General features: G+C 39.9%; 1 protein-coding gene across 1 annotated transcript in view; it reads right to left on the bottom strand.

Moving 5' to 3' along the window:
- Nucleotides 1-22863, bottom strand: part of VPS39 (VPS39 subunit of HOPS complex) — a 49548-nt gene that overhangs the window by 14565 nt on the left and 12120 nt on the right. Inside the window, exons 3-11 of the mRNA XM_044232064.1 lie at nucleotides 18467-18531; nucleotides 18108-18150; nucleotides 16622-16716; nucleotides 15571-15669; nucleotides 15033-15125; nucleotides 12892-13075; nucleotides 9185-9305; nucleotides 8961-9081; nucleotides 3706-3835 (exon numbers count right to left, since the gene is read on the bottom strand). Of these exons, the coding sequence (XP_044087999.1) occupies nucleotides 3706-3835; nucleotides 8961-9081; nucleotides 9185-9305; nucleotides 12892-13075; nucleotides 15033-15125; nucleotides 15571-15669; nucleotides 16622-16716; nucleotides 18108-18150; nucleotides 18467-18531 (951 nt within the window). The remainder of the gene's footprint in view (nucleotides 1-3705; nucleotides 3836-8960; nucleotides 9082-9184; nucleotides 9306-12891; nucleotides 13076-15032; nucleotides 15126-15570; nucleotides 15670-16621; nucleotides 16717-18107; nucleotides 18151-18466; nucleotides 18532-22863) is intronic.

Raw genomic sequence — 22863 nt, 5'->3', positions numbered from 1 at the left:
AAAGAGTCAATGAGCTCTACATTTCTATAATTTGAGCACTAATAACATGTATATTTCTCTAAACCATTACAAAAATGGTTTGACTCTATATTCCAAGGCATACACACATACGCATATCCAGAATTGGAATGGAAAATTCATGAATTCTCTAAAAGTGGAGAAGAAAAAATTCCCCAAGGAAAAACTGCTAAGATATTAAAGTTGAATAATCAATAGCCTTAAAAATAAAAGAACTATATAAAGAAAAGAATATTACTAAAACAAATTACTATCACTAAAACAAAGCCAGACAATGGTCTAGGGCATATATATTTGCCGGATACATGGCAAGAAGCTAATAAATTAATTATATAAAATGTAAGTTGGAAAAAAAAAGATTTCATATGATAAAGAGGCAAAAGACATAAACAACTGACAAGAAAATAATATAAATAAGTGGGAAAACGTTCTGCTACATTAAGAATTAGAGTAGTACATTAAAGAGTAAAGTCTGTAGAAAAATGTTTATATGATACTACCCAGGGCTTGCTATATTATGAAACTGAATCACTCTTACAATGCCAAGGCAAAAAATACTGCTACTTCAATAAGGAGAAAAGCACTTGGGCGCACCAATCCCACTTCTAGGAGTTTACCCTAAGGAAACAGTCTAAAAGATGGGAGGGGGAAGACACATCTGAATGAGCAGGTCACATAAGGAATATTATTTGTAACAATGCAGTTATGGAAACAATGTGGAATTCCTTCAGCAGCAGAACTATAGTCTATGTCAACTAAGAGACAATAATGCAATCATTACAATTTTTAATTATGAAGGGCACACAGCAACATGGAAAAACACTAACAATTTTAAGTAATAAAAACTATAAAAACGAATACTGTTATAATTACACTGAGATGTACAAAGTAGGAAAAGCTTGGACGAAAAAGACACAAAACTAGAGTCAAGGCTAGATCTAGAGTAAGGTTTTTTTCCTTTAACACTTTAAATTTTTTTTTTTTTTTTTTTTTTATTTGAGAGAGAGAGACAGTGAGAGAGAGAATGAGCGAGGAGAAGGTCAGAGAGCGAAGCAGACTCCCCATGGAGCTGGGAGCCTGATGTGGGACTCAATCCCGGGACTCCAGGATCACGCCCTGAGCCGGAGGCAGTCGTTTTAACCAACTGCGCCACCCAGGCGTCCCTTCCTTTAACACTTTAATGTTTCATCCTAACATTACTTTATTTTCATTCAAATTAAAAAAAAAAAAAAAAAAGTTGGGGGACCAGGAGAAGGCCATGTCCTTCTCCTAGGAGCTGAGCTCCAGACAAGCAGACCAGAAGAGAAATGCTACCCAGCCTTGCCTTGAAGCCTCCAGAACGCACATCATCCCCAAGAAACCGGTGTCTGACCACAGTATTTCTGCCAAGCCAGGAAGACTGTGTTCCTCAAAACCTGAGATAATGTGAAAGAGACACTCCTAAGAAACGGCAACCGAATGGGGTAGTTGGCAATTCCGCGTGGCTCCCACACAGAAGCGCAGTCTGAGGAACACAGATAACCACTGGGGACCCGGAGCGCATCCGCTGCCCTTTGGCGGCTTCCCGCACCACGGTGTGTGTCTACAGACAAGGCTCTAATCACATCACTCTACTTAAAACCTTGTGATGTCACCTGAAGCCTACAATACCAAGTCCAAATTCCCTGGCAGCATTCAAGGTCCTCTAGGATGCAGACCCAACATCTCTTTCCCATGCGATCTATCAAGCACCACCATCATCACACTGGGCTGTGGCTTACAGACCCTCAGCCACCACTGGGTGGCTCCTCCCGCCCACCTTCCTTTACACTCTGCTTTTTCTTCTATCTTCCAGAGCCTGGTCACTGCCTCTTGAGACTCCTGACTTAATTCTCCACAATCCTGGAGACATTTATTCCCATGTTTCACTGAGTGGTTTTACATGTAAGTGCCTTGTGGACAGACAACATGTCCTATTTATCCTCGAAGCTCAGGATCAAAGATAGAGCTGCCACTGCCATCGCTTATCTGATTTGCCTTTGGGCCGATGTTCACTGAGTCCAGGATTATGCCACACAGTGAATTCTCAATAAGAGAGACAGGCAATTCACAAAGGGATTAAATTCCTTATGCAGAACAAAGGATAGGGATTGACTCTTCTCTAGCCACATGGATCTGGCTGCTCCTGGAACAGACTAGGCAGTATTCCAACCTCACCACCTTGCCACCGGCCATTCCTTCTACCTGCACTGCACCTGCCCAGACAACTGCCCGGTTCATTAAATAGCCTCCTTTAGGCCCTAACTTCTCACAGATGCCTTCCCTATTTTATCTTAATTATAATCCTAATACCTATCTTCAGTACTCCTTATCCCCATTTCCCTGCTTTACTTTTCTTAGAGCTTACCACGTCCCAATATATTATAAATTTGCTCATTTATTTGGCTGTCTGCCCCATCTCCAACAGAATATACGCCCCACTACTTGGTACACAGAATAGTCGCCAACGCATGGTAGAAGCTTGATAAAATTTTTATTGACTAAGTAAGTAATGAATGTAGTATCTGAACAAATTCAATAGTCTAGGGCTCAATTTTAAGACCTAAATATGGGTTTCAAGAAATATAAAAACTGGGGTGCCTGGGTGGCTCAGTGCGGTAAGCGTCTGCCTTGGGCTCAGGTCATTATCCCAGGGTCCTGGGGTGTAACCCCTGCATCAAGCTCCCTGTTCAGTGGGGAGTCTGCTTCTCCCTTTCCCTCTGTGCTCTCTGTGTGCTCTGTAGTCTCGCCAGTAAATAAAATCTTAAAAAGAAAAAAAAAGTGGTGTTGATTTGTATGCAAATATGTGCAGCTTGTTAATGTTTTAAAGTGACCAGGCAAGGTTCCTCAGTAAATATACAGGGGACCTAAAAAAAAGAACTGAAAGAGGAGTGGCTGGTTTAGCAGCTTCAAAACCCACTATACTTTCTATTAAGTTAAACCACCTGGAAAAGCTGAGAGTAAAAATAAAGCAAAGATGTTCCCCCATATTCATTTTTGGTAGTGGGTCTCATAAAGAAGTCTATACCCAGGATCAGACTTTTTATTTTGATGAAACTGGTTTCCATTGGAAGCAAATATACTCAAAGATTTGCATCTCAAAGGAGAAAGCATCTCCCCTGGGTTCAGGACTGCAAAGCACAGCCAGTGCTGAGTACCAATAGTAGTGGGAATTGAGTGTTAGTAGGATTGCTATTGTTTTCATTAGTGTTCCACTTACAAAGCTGCCTATGTCTGGAGTGGTCTGCCCCAACCTCACTCTTCCCATAAGCTATTATTTCCCATGATTATTAATTATAGAATAGAAGGTTTTTGCAGGACCACCTTCAATCAAGGCCTCATATCTAAAATGCCTGCACCTTGATATATGTACGTAAGAGTGCCCTGGGTGCCATGTAATGAATATTCTAACCACTGGAAAGAGATCTAGCCTCTCTACTGTAAATAAAGAAAGGGATACTGGAAGTCTGTTTATGGATGAGACTGGGTGCACAAGATGCGGACTGTAAATACATAACACTGTGGCCACCCACAGGATCTTGTGAGGCACGATGATCAAGAGATGAGCAGAAGCTTTCCCGGATCTCAGATGTCTAGTACTATCTCTCCTGTCCTTTCCAGGTTCCCCTCCCTCCACGAATTCCAACCAAGGCCAAACCCATGTGTTACCTGTGCCAAGCTTAGCAAAGACCTGCATGGACTCATCAAAACGCTTCTGGCAGAAGAGGTAGAAGGCATACAAGTTCTTGATGTGATGGATCTGCTGCTGCTTTTCGCTGTCGGAATCATCTTTCATTTCCTAGTGAGAGGGCAGAATAGGAAAGACCTCACTCGCTCAACAAATATTTATTCAGTATATACTATGTATCAGACAACATCTTAGGAGCTCCACATGCCCAAGTTTACAAGAGAAGCCACATGGCACCTGCCCTCATAGACTTGTCCTCACATTCTAACCACAAGACTGAGAAGAAACTGTGCAATTAAAGTGCAACAGGGTTTCTACAAAATACCTCGGCAGTCCTCCTGAAAAAAACTGTCAAGGTCATGAAAAACAACAGAAGAATGAGAAACTGTCACAGATCAGAGGACACTAAGGACACACAACAATTAAATACAATGTAATTTCAGGATTTGAAACCGGAACAGAAAAGGGGCATTAATGGAAAAACCAGTGAAATCTGAATAAAGTCTAGAGTTCACTTTAAAAACATGAAAAAGTCAAAACTAAAATAGGGTGAACGAGGACAGAAGCAATTGGGAGAGGTACCCAATCTAGTCTGAGCGGTGGGTGCGAGAAGGAAGCAAGAGGAATGCAGCCTGGGGTGTAAGGCCGAGCTGGCGTTAACCAGGGGAGTCCAGAACAGATGGAAGGGAAAAGGACATCACACATGCAAGGCGCTAAGGTGACAGAGGGAACATGGTATGCTCAAGGAATGAAGGGGACTTAATGTTGCTGGCACAGCTGGAAAAGGTCCAGTTCATAGTAAGAGCTAAATTAATGCAACTATTTATTATCTTTGTTTCTTCCTTATAATCTTTATTCCCCTTAAATTCTTTTAAGCCGCTCTTTACTACATTGAATTTCTTCCTTCAAAATGTCTTTCCAGTTTTCCCCTTCTTTTCCTTTCCTATTCTGTTGCCATCAACCCAGCCTAGACCACTACCAACACATGGTCGCATCTAGTCCAAGTCCTCTTGGTGCTTTGCAGGCTTTCAGAATCCAGCACAGCCTCCTTCTCTAGCTTATTCCCAGACACTCAAGCATTACCCTCCACTCCAGTTAGGATGGACTCCATGCCATTTCTACACTTGTTTTCACTTCTTTAGCTTCTTCAGGCTCTTAATGCTCCCTCTTTCCCCACCTGATCCTGATTTCACCTATTCAGAAAGGGACCAACGGTGGGATGTCTTGTCCAGCCCACAGGGAACTGTCCCCTGGCTAAAATTTGCCTCCACATTTTGTCAATGGCGAAGTTTAATATGTACTTGCCCTCTGAAAATTTCATGTATATTCCCAACTATTGCATTCCCAACAATAGTTCACAAGAGTTCCTTTTTCTCCACGGCTCGCCAACACTTGTTACTCCTTGTGTTTTTGATTTTAGCCATTCTGACAGGTGTGAGGTGATGTCTCACTATGGTTTTTGGTTTGTGATTCCCTGACACTGAGTGATATTGAGCATTTTTTGTCTGTTGGCCATCTGTATGTCTTCTTTGAAGAAATGTCTGTTCATGCTTTTTGCCTGTTTTGAAGTTGGATTCTTTATTTTTTTAGATGCTGAGTTGTGTAAGTTCTTTATGTATTTTGGATACTAAACCTTCACTGAGTATGTCATTTGTAATTATCTTCTCCCATTCATTCATAGATTGTCTTTTAGTTTTGTTGGTGGTTTCCTTTGCTGTGCAGAAGCTTTTTATTTTGATGTAGTCCCAATACTTTATTTTTGCGTTTGTTTCCCTTGCCTGAGAAAAATGTTATGGCCCGTATCAGAGATTTTACTGTCTGTGTTCTCTTCCATTATTTTTATGGTTTCAAGTCTCACATTTAGGTCTTTAATCTATTTTGAGTTTATTTTTGTGTGGTGTAATAAAGTGATCCAGTTTCATTCTTTTGTTTATTGCTGTCCAGTTTCCCCAATACCATTTGTTGAAGAGACTGTTTTTTACCCATTGCATATTCTTGCCTCCTTTGTCACAGATTAATTGGCCATCTGATCCTGGGTTTATTTCTGGCAGCTCTATTTTGCTTCATTGATCTATGTGTCTATTTTTGTGCTTGTATCATACTTTTTTTTTCCCCATACTGTTTTATCACAGCTTTCCAGTGTATCTTGAAATCTGGCATTGTGATACCTCCCCTCCAGCTTTGTTTTTCTTTCTCAAGATTGTTTTGGCTAGTTAGGGTCTTTTGTGGGTTACACACAAATTTTAGCACTGTTCTAGTTTAATGAAAAATGCCACAGGCATCTTGATAGGGACTGCATTGAATTCATAAATTGTTTTTGGTAGTATGGACATTTTAACAATATTAATTCTTCCATTTGTGAACATGGAATATCTTTCCATTTGTGTCATTTTCAATTTCTTTCAACGGTGTTTTCAGAGTACGGGTCTTTCACCTCCTTGGGTAAATTTATTCCTGGGTATTTTATTCTTCTTGGTGCAATTGTAAATGGGACTGTTTTCTTAATTTCTCTTTCCCCTATTTCTTTGTTAGGGTATAGAGATGTCGCAGATTTCTGTATTTTGTATTCTGCAACTTTACTGAATTGGTTTATACTTCTAGCAGTTTTCTAGTGGAGTTTTTCAGGTTTCTCTCTATAGAGTATCATCTCATCTGCAAATAACGAAAGTTTAACTTCTTCCTTGCTGTTCTGGATGTCTTTCTTTTTGTTGTCTGACTGCTGTGGCTAGGACTTCCAGTACTATGCTGAATAAAAGTGGTGGAGTGGACATCCTTGTCTTATTCTTAGGGGAAAGGTTTTCAGTTTTCCCCAGTTAGGATAATATTTGCTATGCGTTTTTCATATACAGCCTTTATTATGTTGAGGTATACTGCCTCTAAACCTACTTTGTTGAGGTTTTTTGTTTTCTGATTAATCATGAATGGATGTTTTACTTTGTCAAACGCTTTTTTCTGTGTCTACTGAAATGATCATCCTGGTTCTTATCCTTTCTCTTATTGGTGGGATGTATCACCTGATTGATTTGCAAATACTGAACCACCCTTGCAACCCAGGAAGGAATCCCACCTGATTATGGTTAATGGTTTTTTTAAATGTATTGTTGGATTCAGATAGAATCTGAATAGAATCTATCAGAATCTGAATAGAATCTGAATAGAATCATTTTATTGAGGATTTCTGCATCTGTGTTCATCAAGGACATTGACCGAGGGATACTATAGTTCTTTTATTTTTGTAGTATCTTTATCTGGTTTTGGTATCAGGGTAATACTGGCCTCATAAAAGGGATCTGGAAGCTTTCCTTCCTCTTCTATCTTCTGGGACAGTTTGAGAAGAATAGGCATTATCTCTTTTTTAAATGCTTGGTAGAATTCACTGTGAAGCTGTTTGGTCCTGGACTTTGATTTTTGCAAGTTTTTTTGATTATTGATTCAATTTCATTGTTGGTAATCAGTCTGTTCAAATTTTCTATTTCTTCTTGATTCAGTTTTGGGAGGTTATCTGCTTCTAGGAATTTATTTATATTTCTAGGTTGTCCAATTTGTTGGTATACAATTTTTCAAAATATTCTCTTATAATCCTTTTTATATTTCTGCGCTGTCAATTTCTCCTCTCATTTATAATTTTGTTTGAGTCCTCTCTGATCTTTTCAAAGAACTAGCTCCTGGTTTCATTAATTTGTTCTGCTGTTTTGTTTTGTTTCTATATCACTTATTTCTGCTCTAATCTTTATTATTTCCTTCATTCTGCTGGTTCGGAGTTATGTTTATTCTTCTTCTAGCTCCTTTAGGTATAAGGTTAGGTTGTTAATTTGACTTTTCAACAAGAAATGTATTTTTAAAGAGCACAATAAACACAAATTTAGGATAATGGTGTGTCTGGAGGGGAGGCAGAAGAATGAGATGGGGAGGTACATATAAGTTATGGAAGCTGTTTTTCTTAGGTAGGATGGTGGGCTCATGGGTATTTAGTATTTTAAAAATGAAAACAAAATAATGGCGGGCAATTTAAGAGTGGCAAAAAAATAGAAATAAAGTAGTCAGATGCTGAAATTAAATACCCCAAGGAAAAAAAATAATCTTTCTGGGATATTAAACATCTCTAACTATTCAGACTGGATTTTTGTTTTAAATCCAAAATGTATACATCCAAGATAAATGTTGCCCTTCAAAAGTATCTATCACATGGGGCACCTGGGTGGCTCAGTGGGTTAAAGCCTCTCCCTTCTGCTTGAGTCATGACCTCAGGGTCCTGGGATTGAGGCTCTCTGCTCAGTGGGGAGCCTGCTTCCTCCTCTCTCTCTCTCTCTCTCTCTCTCGCTTTCTCTCTGCCTGCCTCTCTGCCTACTTGTGATCTCTATCTGTCAATATTTTTTTTTAAAAAAGTATCTATCACATGTGACTATAAATTCCAAAACTTGTGACCACTGCTTTCCCTTCAGAAATAATTTACAAGATACTCTCAAAACTAAGCTTTTTAAATTCATAAAAATCTCTTCTCTTTCACTAAACTAGCACTGTCCAGTTTAAAGGTCTAGGATCAGAATGACCTTGGTTGTTTCCTAAAATCAAATCTACTCTCTACAGACAATAATCACCACTGGGAATATTGAAGAGAGTAAGACAAGTCTCAGAAGTCAGTCTCCACAGAGTGTGTTGGCAATGAGAGAACCGCCAAAGCAAAAGCATGGGCACTATGGCTGTGAACAATACCTGGTGCTAATATTCAAGGAAGAGAGGCAGCCATAAATATAAGAGTGCAGCCCTACTGAATGCAGCAACTCAAGCTGGTTTCAGAAACCTTAAGGAGGCCTGCTTATCCAAAGACAGGGATCTACTGCTCAAAGGAATTGTGAAAAGCCCTCTAGTTGTTGCATTCAATCAGACTATAATCTTACGTTATGACTGTTACTTTAATACTTGCATGGTCTAATTTTTCAAGGCTATACCGTATCTATTAAATTACTTGATTGTCTTCTAAATTCTAGGAGTTACTATTATTGTAACTGGTATTCATTCTACATCTGACCGATAAGCCATCTGAAAAAGTGAAATTATTTAGAGTTACATAGATATTCTATGGCCAAGTCAGACCCTGAATCCAAGTCCCTTAACTTGCAGCTCTGTGCTTATTCTACCAGTCCAAACTAAATATAACCATCTAAACCCAAAGCACTTGCTATGGAGAACAATGAGGAAGGCAGACTTGCATCCAAATCTCAGGAATAATACTTACTGCGAGCTGGAGAGCCAATTCAAACTGCTTGTCCTGGAGAAGCTGTTGGATTTGGGTTGCCATGGGGACAGGAATGAGTCTCCAAACAAAATGATTGCTGGCCACGTAGATAATGTTTGATCTGGAGGAAGGAATAAGGATATTAGCAAAGCTTTAGCACAGGCTTTATGATTTTAAAGCTTTGCAATAATATGGCAGCTACAGTAAAAAAGGAAATTCCTTACCCTCCCGAGGTAATGAAGCGGGGCCTTTGCAGTTCAATGCTCTGGACCAGAAGCCTTGGCTCAAATGTTCGGATCTCCACATATCGAGGCAAAACGGCAATGATGTAGGGAGGCTGGTGCTCTGCACAAGAAAAGAACACTTCCAGTTGTGGATCTGGCCTCAGGCTTTAGGTTTATGGGCTGCTTCTGTTTCTCATTTCTATCCTGCATGCAGATGAGATCTCTAAATAGTCCACTACTCAAATACCAAGCCAGGATCCCATGTTGTGATATCCAAAGGGAAAAAAAATTTGTTTTGTCCACGTGACCCTAAGAGGAATCTTGTGCACAAGAAGGACGCATTCAGCTTTGCTGAGAGTGACCTGATCCCACTCCGACCATCTCCTCCAAAGGACTGGGTGAAACCTTCAGCTGCTCCCTTTCTCATCAGTCACAAAACCAAGCCAACAAAGTCCATCTTCCCCTAACAATGCATCAGTGGGAGAAGGTTACATGAGAAGGACAAGATGAAGGCAACTTCTTTCTTCCCTAAAATGAGGCTAAAGAGAATTCCACATTTCTGGCCAAGGTTATTTCTGCTTCAGATTTTCAGAGGGAAAAGATGCAAAACTCCACCTGATGCTCAGTGATTCCCAGAGAAAGCAACTGGCTGGTCTTCTTAGTGTGCCAGTTTTCTACCACTTACACGAGGTCTCTGGAGTGTGAATCACAGAAACAGAAAGTAGAATGGTTGGCACCAAGGGCTAGGGGAGGGAGAAAAGGGTTGTTAATAGATACAGACTTTTACTGTTGCAAGATGAGAAAGTTCTGAAACTTAGAGCAGAAAGTTGGGAGCTGAAGGAGGGAGAAAAGGGTTAACAGATATGGACTTCTACTGTTGCAAGATGAGAAAGTTCTGAAATCTGTTGCATGAAAATGTGAATATATGTAACTACTGGACTGTACACTTAAAAAATACTGTACACTTAAGATGACAGATTTTATGTTTTGTTTTGTTTTTTTTACAATTAAAATAGAAAATTTTTAAAAGGAAAGAAAAAAAGTAAAAAAATCAACCACTAGATGGCATAATAATCATACAGCAATTTAACCTCAAACACTCAAGAGTTTCTTATTGTGGCTAATGTGCTACGGATTCATTTCTGTCATGTATTTTCTGACAAAAAATTTTCCACATTAATATAGTTTATACTCTAAATACCATAAAAATTTTAAACTTTTTTTTTTTTAAAGATTTTATTTATTTATTTATTTGACAGGCAGAGATCACAAGGAGGCAGAGAGGCAGGCAGAGAGAGAGAGAGAGGGAAGCAGGCTCCCTCCTGAGCAGAGAACCCGATGCGGGACTTGATCCCAGGACCCCGAGATCATGACCTGAGCCAAAGGCAGCGGTTTAACCCACTGAGTCACCCAGGTGCCCCAATACCATAAAAATTTTAAAGCCAGAAGGGAACTGGCCTAATATTTTCACCACTTTGAATGCTACTGAAGTTATTGTGCTTATATTTTTTATCTTATCAAAAAATATAAAAACTTGCTTTGCATTGGATTTTTTTACTGGCCTCATTTTTAAAAACTAGTATAATCCCCCACAGTGTTAAGTTGTATAAATATGTCAAATTTCTCTCTCCTTTAATCTGGCTGACTTTTCTAAGGTCTAATTTAATAAAAAAGGTAATCTATAATAGGAAGGCTTTTGGTTGTCATATCGTATCATGATCCAGTCTCCCTAAGAGACGGTCTGGATCTCTCTGTATTATATATTATAATTATATATTAATAATATTATATATTCAAAACTCGGCAGAGTGGCTGGTATACAGCAGACATCTAATAACTGGCCAACGATGACAGTGATTCATCCATTAAAGTACTTCCTAAAAGGCTATGTTTTGGTCCTACTCCAAGTGGATCAAAACATGAGTCCAGAGCTCACATAGCTCCTATACGAGCAGAGGAAACAGAGGAAACAGACAACTCACTGCATCCAGTGGGACAGTGTGGGGGCCATGACAGAGAAACCCGAAAGGGCTTTGGAAGCACCAAGGGGGAAGTGATTCATTCTGCCTGCACATCAGAAGACTTCAGAGAGGAAGTGCCACTGAACAAGGCCTTGTCATGTGAGCAGGACATTTCGGGCAAGAGAAGAGAGGAAGAGGCAAGAAGAGCCCAGGGGATCATGGCTGGATGAGGCGGAGTCCAAGATGACTGGAGTCCAGGTGAAGTGATAAAGTTGAGAGAAGTATAAATGAAGTTTAACACGTACACCACTGAAGTTCAGTCTTCGTCCTGTCAGATGGTGGTTCTCCCACCCTACCTGGAAAGAATGCCCAGCTATTCCCTTCCTCAGTATGTTAAGGCACAGAAATATTTTTAAGAAACACTGCCAAAGGCACTGGACACTAACAAAGGTTTTAAAACCGAAACTCTCACACTAGGGAATGAGAAGCATACTCTTCGCACATATTATACATAGCTTCATCAATTCTACCATTGTCCCTCTTCTGAAGGGAACACAAGCACCCCCCAGAACACCACAAAGTTTCTCATGAAATTTTTAGCCCCTCAAACTTGTTCATATACATAATCTTGGGCCTTACAAAATACTGTCCTTTTGATTATCTTCCTTCTGATCTGTTCATCAATGAACACAACCAGAGTAATTACTCTAGAACATGATGCTTTTACCAAAACATTCTACCAGTTAGGAATCTACTGGCCTCTCTGACCTTCGCATGGGCCTCTAAAAACCAGCCCTACCCTTATTCCTCTGTAATTCAAACCACCTGTTTCAACCAGGTCAGTCTCTCTAATGCTCTGTCAAAAAGGAACATTTCCGATCATTTTTAACTATTTTATTTTTCTGCCTAGAATGAAAGGAATTTTTCTTCAAGTCAAGTCATAAACTCCCTGCCTGGTCTAGTCCAACCTTAATTATGCAATGGAACTTCTTACTGACAAGTTGAACTTTCTAAATGACTGAATCTCAACTCATCCAACTGAACACCTTGAGCGATGCCTTGTTTTCTCTTTTTAACCACGATGTTATCCTTACCTCCCCAGCTAGAGTCCTTAAAGATGGCATGTCTCTATGCCCCACTCCACAGCAGTAGCTATTTTTAAAATGCTCACTCTTCTGACTGAAAATGAATTGCTGTGAGGGTGGTTATAACACTTCCAGGCAATACCACTGCTGAGAGCCTGGGTCAGAGTGAGAGCAGAAATACCTAATGTGCAGGCCAGATCCTAACATCTAAACACAACCTGCACTTCCAAGCTACAAAAGAGAGGCCATACCCACCAAGTCAAAAGCACATCAATACTGAGTTACATGTACTACAGGGATAAATAAAGAATTGTCACTAATTTCCAAATGTAGTTGATCTGGCAGAGGACACATTAAAACCATACACAGAAAGTAAAACAAGGACTAAGAAATAAAAATATATGGCCATAGACAATCACTTCCTAAAACACATAACTCAGTTTTAAATTTCTCCCCCTCTGGGACAAAACCCGGCTTCCTACAAAGACCAGAATATCCCATTTTTAATGACCTTAAACACTTGTCTACTTCTAAGAAGGGGACCTGAAAGTAAATGACACTGTAAACCACAGTCTGTGAAAGCCATGAATGGGATTCCCTTCTGCAAGGATGGCACACAACCCCAGCCCAGAGTGGGAAGCAGCTGCTATGGTGGTCTCACCCATGGCCACTGGTATGTCTGTCCAGTTCAAGGCACATTTCTGTGTGCAGATCCCCTCCTCATTGAGCACCACGGTGAGATCATCCTGGCCCACAGCCACTTTTCCATCTGCCAGAGGTGCAACTAATGGCTCCAGCTGTTTTCCTGTTGGAAAGAGCTCTTTGATGGACCCTTTTCCATCCACCTATAGGAAGACACAAAGTGAGTCAACCAGCATTCTCTCACCAGAGGAGTGAACATGGCCTAAAAAATCCAAATAAAACCCTGAGCCTACAGAAGCCAATAATATTCCTTGTTTGGCATAAGGAAATATTATAGAGTTTGTTATGACAAATTTTGTCATCACAACATAGAACCAGTTCTCTTTTTCTCTAACACAGAGACAAGCATCTAGGCCGGCAACTAACAATGTCAAGGGCTGGTGAGGATGCAGAGCAACTGTAATTCTCATTCGCTGCTGGTGAGAATGCAAAATGGTACGGCCATTTTGTTTGCTGGCTTCTTCTAAGGTGAAATATATACTTACCATCCAACCCAATAATCCCATTCCTTGGGCACTTGCTCAAGAGAAATGAAAACTTATGTTTACACCAAGACCTGTATGCAAGTGTTTATCGCAGCTTTATTCATAATGGCTAAAAACTGGGAACAACTTTGTCCTTCAACTGATGAATGGATAAATGACCATAGTACATCCATACTATGGACCACTCACTACCCAGCCATAAAGAATATGATGACACACACAATACAGATGGATGTCAAATGCATTATGCTAAGTGGAAGAAGCCATATTCAAAAGGCTACATACTGTAGGATTCCATTTATATGACATTCTGGAAAAGGCAAAACTATAAGAGATGAAGAACAGATCAGTGATTACTAGAAGTTGGGGCATAGGAAGAGGGGTTGACTTCAAGGGGGCAGAATGAAGGCATTTTTTGGGTGATGGAACTGCTCTCAATCTTGATTATGGTGGTGGTTACATGACTCTAACCATGTTAGAGCCATACATCCAAAAGAATGAATTTTACTGTCTGATCTAAATGAGTAATTTTTGAATAGCTTGGGCCTAACCCAAGATTTCCCACCCTCAAAAGACAGTACCCTCAAGAAGAGGAAAGGTAGTCAGAGTAATGCGAGCCTACCCTCCAGCTTCTGGCTCTGTATCCCCAGCCCTCAGACTTCTTTCAGCACCCACAGGCCTAGCTGTTACTCTGTGCATCCATCAGCTGGATAGGGGTGACTCCTCTACCAGTCTGCAACTCTGAGGCTGATCAAATCAGGACATTCCAACAATGTAAATATGGAACAAATATATTAACTAGATAAATAATGAAGAGCTAACACAGTGGGTGGTAGGGAAGTGGGGAGAAATGGAGATGGGGGAGAAAGGCTTCTAGAACTGCCAAGTCTGGAATATGAGAGGGGTAAGAAATTTGGATTATGCTATGAAATGCATGATACATCAACCTATTCTACATACAGTACGCATAACGGAGGAAAAAAAAACCAATGTCATGGATATTTACCACTTAGGTTCAGAAAAAGAGATTACAAAACAATGTGTATAACATGCTATTTTTGTAAAAAGGTGGAAGCTCATCTACCATAAGGTTAACAGTGTCATTTCTGAGTGAAGGATTTATGGGTGATTTGTACTTCCTTTATTTGGCTTACCTATATTTCCTTATTTTTTATATTAACATATGTGGCTTTTGAAATAAAAATAAATAAATTTTTAAAATAACTATACTAAAAGGTTTGAGAGCGCAGAAAACTCAAAGTCTTAAAAATATATAAGTTAATACTAAAATTAGTTTATAAGGTGCACTAAAGCCTTAAGATGACAGTCCTTGGTAATGCTATTGAATGGAGGCAAGGAGCCCTAATTATCTGTTCCAATAATTAGATACACGATGTGGATAATTCATTATGTAGAGAATTGAGAGTTGATGCTGCCTGGCATCAGACATCTATTTGTAGAGATGCTGAGAAGCATAAAAAAATAGCCAAACATACAAACACAAACCCTGTTATGCCAAAACACTACTTAAGGCAGTCTCTTGACCTGTAGTTCAAAAACACATGATCCTCTCCCCCAGGTAAATGGATGATATATGCAAAAGAATAAGTTTTACCCTTATTAGGTAGTAGTCTCTCTTGAAACCCACACAGATAGAATTTTCGCACCAGGCCATGGACTTGGGCACATCTGGTACGCTAAAGTCCCCCTGAAGAAAGAGACCAAGAGTTCAAATGGAAAGACATTAAAAGAAAAAACAAAACAAAACAAAAAACCGTGACTTCCCTGTTATTCTACCCCACCTCTTCAAAATCGCCATCACCCTCATCTAAGCACAAGTCTGTAAGCTCGAGGCTGAGAAACCACTTGTAACAAAAATTTAATTCACCCATGAACTGGATGACTAGACGCTTTTAGAAAAGGTGAAACCCACTTTGAAATAAACCAATCCATATAAGCGCTGCAGAACTGGATGACCACTGTCTCTGAAGACTAGGAGACTCTGACGAGCGGCCGTGGATAGGTTCCCACATACTCACGGTAGAGCCTTCATGCAGAGAGAACTCCAAGACCAGAGCCCTGACCTTCAGTGTTACTGAACAGGAAGCCTTTCAAGCTGGGGGTCAACACAGACCAGGGAACAGGGACTTCACCTGCAATTCATGGAATTCCCTGTCCTTCCAGAAGTAGAGCTGGAGCTTCTTTTTCACAGCAACACACATCCGCAGCACCTCCTCACCGGTCTCTGTGTGCTGGGAAGAGACACCCAGGACCAATGAGGTGGTGTATGTGATGACTCTGTAACTGGGTGACAGCTAAATTCAAGATTTTCTGCCTTGAAATGGCTACTAATCTGAAAATCCCCTGTAATATAAAGTCCCCCTGCCAGACAAACTGAATGGAAGAACACCATTTTTTTTTCTAAGATGTTCTTAGAAACAATAGGCTGAGGAGCACTTCCCCTCTAAGGGCTGCCAGCCAAAGACCCCAACCCTGGCAAATCTCTTGGACATTCATAATTCACACAGAAAAGCCCAGGGAAGGCCTTCACCTATGTAACCGCTTACTCCTTTTTTCTTAAATGTTTGTCCACTCATGACTGTTAGTACATGCTGGTCAGGGATCAGCATGTGTCAGCAACCACTTTCAATCCTTTAAGGAGGGAGGAGAAAAGAAATGTCTAAGCATAAAACAATGCAGGGTCAACGTAGACCACAAAGACTAAAAAGTGATCAAAGCTGAGTAGAAGGGTAAGGCAGATTCTTAATAATGTAAGGATGATGAATTGGCATAAGTAAGGAGAAATGTCTTTCCCAAAAGACCAAAAAACCCCTAAGACAAAGAATATAATCACCTGTTCAGAACAAGGTCAATTTAATGTCCCATGTTCATGATACCAGTAAGTCTAGATTTTCCCACTAAAGATTTATCCATGGGCAAAGGCTTTTATCATGGGTTAGTTGCCTCCTGCCAAGACAGACGTCTGGTGCTCTAATTAGCACACACAGGGAACTCAAATGTTTCCCCTTCTGACCACATACAAAGGGGGAAATTTCTCTAACACAATCCAAAATCAAACACTTTTCTCTGGAGTCTCTGCTGGGTTGGTATATCAATGTTATTCTTCCAACCTAATGGTAGGAATATTAAGAAAGACCATATTTATTAAAACACAAAGTCAATTTTCATCTTGCCTACACTTACCTGGAGGTCACATGTGAATAGTGAGGCTCCCTTTGCCTTTGAAACCGTAGTGATTTGTTGAAATGTCAATAGGTCATGGACATAAATGTTATTTTCTGTTTGGAAGGAGGTATAACAACAGTATAAATTATCACAATTCTCTACACACAAAAATAACTAACAATGAGAAGAACCAATTGGCAAGTATTGGTTGAAGATGTATCTTTGGTTTCACTAACAATGATTTATTCCAGTCTGTTATCAGAATTACATGACAAAATGATAGAGGTCACTTTTGTGCCTTTAAATTTGGGCTGCTTATGCAGAAGAGCTCTTTTGCTACCAAAGCATTCTCACACTCTGTCTTTCTCAAGTCTGGAAATTTGTGATGCAATATTTGTACAAGAACAGGCTTTCAAAACTACTTCCATTGGAAGCCTCAGTAAAGAAAGGAAATCCTCTGTGGATTTGGTACAATCCCACGGCAAGGATTTCTTTACTAGCAAAGCAAGCAAAATAATTTCACTTGGGCCTCCTATCTAGTTTTACTCATGAAGGTTTAGTTACTTTATTTCTCCCTCCACCTACAAACTAAGTTTAAAATGATTCCACCATTTGGGCCCTGGGCTGAACAGTACAAAGCATGAGGCAAGTTTCTAGTCCTCGGTTTGTTAAGAAAAGGCCTTGCTGGCTGCTTCACTTGAGTCTATGGCTTTTCTTTTCTTTTTTCTTTTTTTTTTTTTAAAGATTTTATTTATTTATTTGACAGACAGAGATCACAAGCAGGCAGAGAGGCAGTTTGAGAGAGAGGGAGAAGCAGGCTCCCTGCTGAGCAGAGAGCCCGATGTGGGGCTCGATTCCAGGACCCTGGGATCATGACCTGAGCTGAAGGCAGAGGCTTTAACCCACTGAGCCACCCAGGCTCCCCAAGTCAATGGCTTTTCTATCAAGGCCTGAATAGTCTGGTCTTGATCTGTTTCTCCCTATCTCTTGCCACTGTGCCACTCTCTACCACAGATCCTAAATTGGCCAGACCGCAAGGCCTCTGCTTAAAATGCTCTCCCTTCCTCTCTCTTGCTGCCAAAATCCTAATCATCCACTAGAAGATGTTGTCCTTCCCTTACTAAGATCCACCACATTTTTAATAAATTTCTATTGTTAACTTATCACACTGTATCAAGATTACTTTCTGTCATTTCAGTCTTCACAATCAGAACATACATCTCAAAGATAGAAACCATGTCTCATTCAATTTGGTATCTCCAATGCCTAGAACAGGGCTCAATAAATATCTGCCCAATGAATGAATGAATGAATGACATTTCTTGGAGAGCAGAGCTCAAGTTTATGAGGGATACTCTTGCCTTTAATACCCATGTACCCTGCCATGTCTGGTTTCGAACAGGTCAGTTTCAATGTCTGTCAAATTAAGCATGAAAGAGTGGTTAATCAAGTCATAGCTTTTGGTTTTTGACACAGGCAATACAACTGCAACTCCTTTTCTTACCTAACAAGCTGACCAAAATCTTAAACTGGGAAACCACATGGATCTGGAAAAGAACAAATCATTAGACTCAATTAAACATTTCCAACAAGGCTTAACAAATGTTCACTTAAGAACAGTACTAAAGAGGGAATAAAAGAGTCTAGGCCAATGACAGGGATCTGATAGATATTTATGTGTAATTGCAATTTCTGCTCATTATAGAGGATCTCAGACACATGACAGATGAACTCAGATCCCTAATAAGTGGGAGAACACACAGCACAGAATTCAGAGTTCGTAAGTAATGTTATTAAAGTTCTAGCTTTGACAGGGTCTCACAGAAGTCAAACATTCTTGAAATGACCATCATCACTGCCTACCTGCTGAATCTTTTTGGAGAAGTTTTTATTGGATTTCTCTAGTGTCACTTCAAACCTGTTGCAACCTATGGAAAAGAAACAAACATTCACAGTTCCAAACATGTAAAAACAACCACAACAAAAAATGCTGCTCCCATGGCTCTTCTATAGGAATCTAAAAATTCCGGAAAGACTGGAAGCTGGGGATCTACACTAGATAGCCGTCTTCACTAAGTACAGGAAGCTGCCTTCAACTCCCATTTTAGACCTGAGGGTTTCATGTACCTTGACTTGGCATTAGCAGAATCATACCACAGAAGCTCACTGAAGCTGCCAAGGTACTTGTGGGTCTGAAGGTCTTATCCTACAAAACAGCACCTTGGCTAAGTGCTTGTAAAAGTAACAGTCAAATGTAAGAGCCCAAGCAATGAAACCCAGCCCGAAACATCCTTAGATCTAGACCAACAAAAGCCCAGCAGCTACCCTACATCCTGCTTCACGGGACAGAGCAAACACTCAACATTCCCCTCAGCTAAAGTAACTGAGTGCGTCTACCCTTACTGCTGCTCTCAGGAGATGCCATATCGGTTGGCACGTTACAAAAAGGGAAGAAAGTTACAGACCATAAAAACGTGATGCCAGCCTCGTGGGGATGACAAAAACAGTCAGCCTCAAGTCACCAAAAGGTCAAAAAAGAGAATAATTATCACAATAATTATAGCAGCTATCACAAACTGAGCATATATAAGTTTAAATATATATATATATAAATATAATTATATATATGTACACATATATATAAATATCCTCACGACTACCCCCAAGGAGGAGATATTATTCCAATTTCATATGTGAGGGACCTGACAGGTCATGCACTTAGGTAGCAGTAGGTGAAAGACGGCCCAGAAGCAAACTCAGGGCTGACTGTAAAGCCCAGGTGCTGAGCCGATCCCCTGCCACCTGCCTCCCAGCTTGTGAAGACTGTTCCCACAGCTGACCTCAAGCTGCTCTCCACAGCTTGTGGGGTCCATGGCCCCAAAATCGGTGGAGCATCTACAAGGCAGCCACAAGTGCCCATGCCACCAAAGTTGGTCTTACTTCTTCCACCTGTCCCTCAGCAGAGGAGATGAAAGGGCTCGGGAGTTGTGGGAGATTCATAAACATGTCCTGTATTCTGCCATTACATTTCATGAGAAAAAAAAATTCAGCCACTTCCTGCTTGGTAACTAGTTCTATATTTGAAAAGGGCTTTATTATTACTTCCAACGATTCTCTTCATAAGCTGAATTACCTCAGACTGAGATTCTCAAACTTTGTGGCCTCAAGACATCTTCACAGCCTTAAAAATTGAGAATCCCAAAAATTTAACATGGGTCATAGTTATCAATGTATACCAGGGTGGAAATTAAGACCGAGAAATTTTTAAAATCTGTATTTATTAACTTATTTTTAAATATTAGTAATAAGCCCATTACATGTTAACATAAATAACATTTTAATGAATAACTATTTTTCCAAATTAAAAAAGATGCACTGTTTTATATTTTGTAATTCTCTTTTAAATGTCTGGGTTAATAGAACATGGTGGACTCTAACATCTGCTTCTGTACTATTTTGATACACTGCTTTGATTGAAGGAGATGACAAAAATCTGTCCTCACATGGACATAGAACTGGAAAATGGAGGAATATTTTAAAGCTTTTTCATGGGGTGCCTGGGTGGCTCAGTCGGTTAATCATTTGCTTTGGCTCAGGTCATGATCCCAGGGTCCTAGGATAGCGTCTTGCATTGGGCTCCCTGCTTAGTGAGAGCCTGTCTCTCTCCCTCTGCTGCTCCCCCTGCTTGTGTGCTTGCTCTCTCTCTCTCTCTCTCTCTGTCAAATAAATAAAATCTTTAAAATAATTTTAAATTATTTAATTAATAAAATAAATTTAATTAATAAATTAATTAATTGATTTAATCAATAAAAAATAAAGTTTTTTCGGATAATTGTCCATCTTCTTCTTTGATACCATATGAAAGAAAACTTGACAAATGGAGTTTCTAACAATGTGGAATCTGAAACCTATTAATGAAACTTCTTTTTTTTTTTTTTTAATTTTTTCCTGTGTTTTTCTACCCTATGCATTCATTAAGTGTGATCTATGTGTGAGATAACCATAAACTCCTCCAAAGTTGAAACATTACTGAAGAAAATGTTTCAGAAAAAGGAAAGAGAATGAGAGTAATATAAGTTTATTACTTTGCATTTTGTATATAAACTCAAATTGTTATTTTCCCATTGTTGCTTATTACTTATGTAGAGTTGCTTTTGTTGTTCAAGTGATATATTTTTCTGTTTAGATTGAGATGGAATACATTATATTTCCCCCCATTAATAAAGAAAAAATTTAAAAGTTAATGGGTTTTCACTTATGGACAGGTTTTTGAGAATAAGTTTAAGTTGTTAAGCAAGAGATAGTCATATGCTGTCAACTTCTGCGTGGACTTATATTAATGAAACTTCTTGTCAAATTGAAGTCAATTAGCTTATCTTACATTAATTAATTAATTAATTGATTAAATTAATACCAGGCTCCACACCCAGCATGGAGCCCAGTGTGGGGCTTGAACTCATGACCCTGAGATCAAGACTTGAGCTGAGCTCTAGAGTCAGACACTTAACTGACTAAGCCACCCAGGCACCCTCTGTCTTAGACTTTGAATGGATCTTTTTACTCATGAATGATTTAGGAACTTCATGCACTGGAAAATATTGTTCACTGAATCACACAGATTTTCCAAATGTTGGCATATTTTGTTATAGGACACATATATATATGTCCTGTGTCATCATATTCATTATCACCTCCAATGTCATCAGAAAAGTACTGAGAAGCTGTCGAGTTCATGGTGTGGATATAATTTTTCCACAATTCTAATTTTCTACTGAAAGCCCTAGCCTGACTGTTAGCCACAGATACTTCCAGTTGTTTTCTTTGAAGTGACAGACTCCTTTGTTCAGTTTTTAAGAAAATATGCACCAAACACCCAAATGGTGTACAAAACCATAGTCTGTCAATCATTCTTTTAAACAACAATGAGGCTTCATGAAAAAGTGGCCAGTTCAGCTCAGAACTCAAACAAGAACTTTTTCTCAAGGCAGTCACTGTGCTTCACACCTTGGCACATGGCACTTCTTACTACATCAGAGATTATTAAAAAGAAGTATTGTCAAGGAGCACCTGGGTGGCTCAGTGGGTTAAAGCCTCTGCCTCTGGCTCAGGTTGTGGTCTCAGAGTCCTGGGATCGAGCCCTGCATCGGGCTCTCTGCTCAGCAGGGATCCTGCTTCCCTTCCTCTCTCTCTGCCTGCCTCTCTGCCCACCCGTGATCTCTGTCTGTCAAATAAATAAATAAAATCTTAAAAATGAAAAAAGAAATATTGTCAAAGATCAGGATATAATAAAATAATTTTATTGCCGCACAAAGAACATCCTTAGGTGAAACTTGGTTTAAAAAAAAACAGAAACCGGGGCGCCTGGGTGGCTCAGTGGGTTAGAGTCTCTGCCTTCGGCTTGGGTCATGATTCCAGGGTCCTGGGATTGAGCCCCGCATCGGGCTCTCTCCTAGGTGGGGAACCTGCTTCCTCCTCTCTCTCTGCTGGCCTCTCTGACTACTTGTGATCTCTATCAAATAAATAAATAAAATCTTTGTAAAAATAAATAAATAACTAAAACAGAAACCACAGTGAGAGTGAGCTGGAGAGCACCAAAACTACAATGAGAACAGTAACATACCAACAAGCTCATTAACCACTGCCCTGAACTTATGCTAAGGGCCCGCAGTTCTAGCTACCATCAGTGCAGATGTCAATAAATGTCAGTGAAAAATGGTTTTTGACCTGGTAAACCTTCTAAAAGGATCCTGGGGACACCGTGGGGTCTACCGACCACACTTTGAGAACTGCTCTAAGGTGATGGCACTGATGTAAACCTGAAGCTGTTAAGATATTTGATATGTATGAGCTCATCTAACGCCTCTGTTTAAGAGAGGAGTAAAATGAGGCCTAGAAGCATCTCCGAGCTCAAAGAAATGACTAACATCTGATCTCAGGTATCCCTAATTCCAGTCTCTCCAGGACACCTCATCACCCTCTCTCCTTCCTCAGAAAGACAGTCTGGTTGCAGCCTAATTTAGGTTTGGAATATCTCAAACTTAAGAACCAACTTAGTTCTATGGCTGATTCATAGAGGCCCAAGTCTGTTTCTTTTTCGGGCCATAAATAGGCCAGAGCCAAGCCAGAACTGAACTGTTCTCTAAGGATACAGGGAGAAGTCAAGTTTCTAATCAGAGTCTGATTCCCAATTGTCTAAGGCAGGTCACACTGCTACTCAAGTTACCTATGCAGAAATTGAGCCCCAGGAACGAATGTCTCAA

This window comes from Neovison vison, chromosome 13, assembly GCF_020171115.1.
Source record: "Neovison vison isolate M4711 chromosome 13, ASM_NN_V1, whole genome shotgun sequence".
NCBI classification, from domain to species: domain Eukaryota; kingdom Metazoa; phylum Chordata; class Mammalia; order Carnivora; family Mustelidae; genus Neogale; species Neogale vison.
This window is presented reverse-complemented; position numbering and strand designations above follow the sequence as displayed.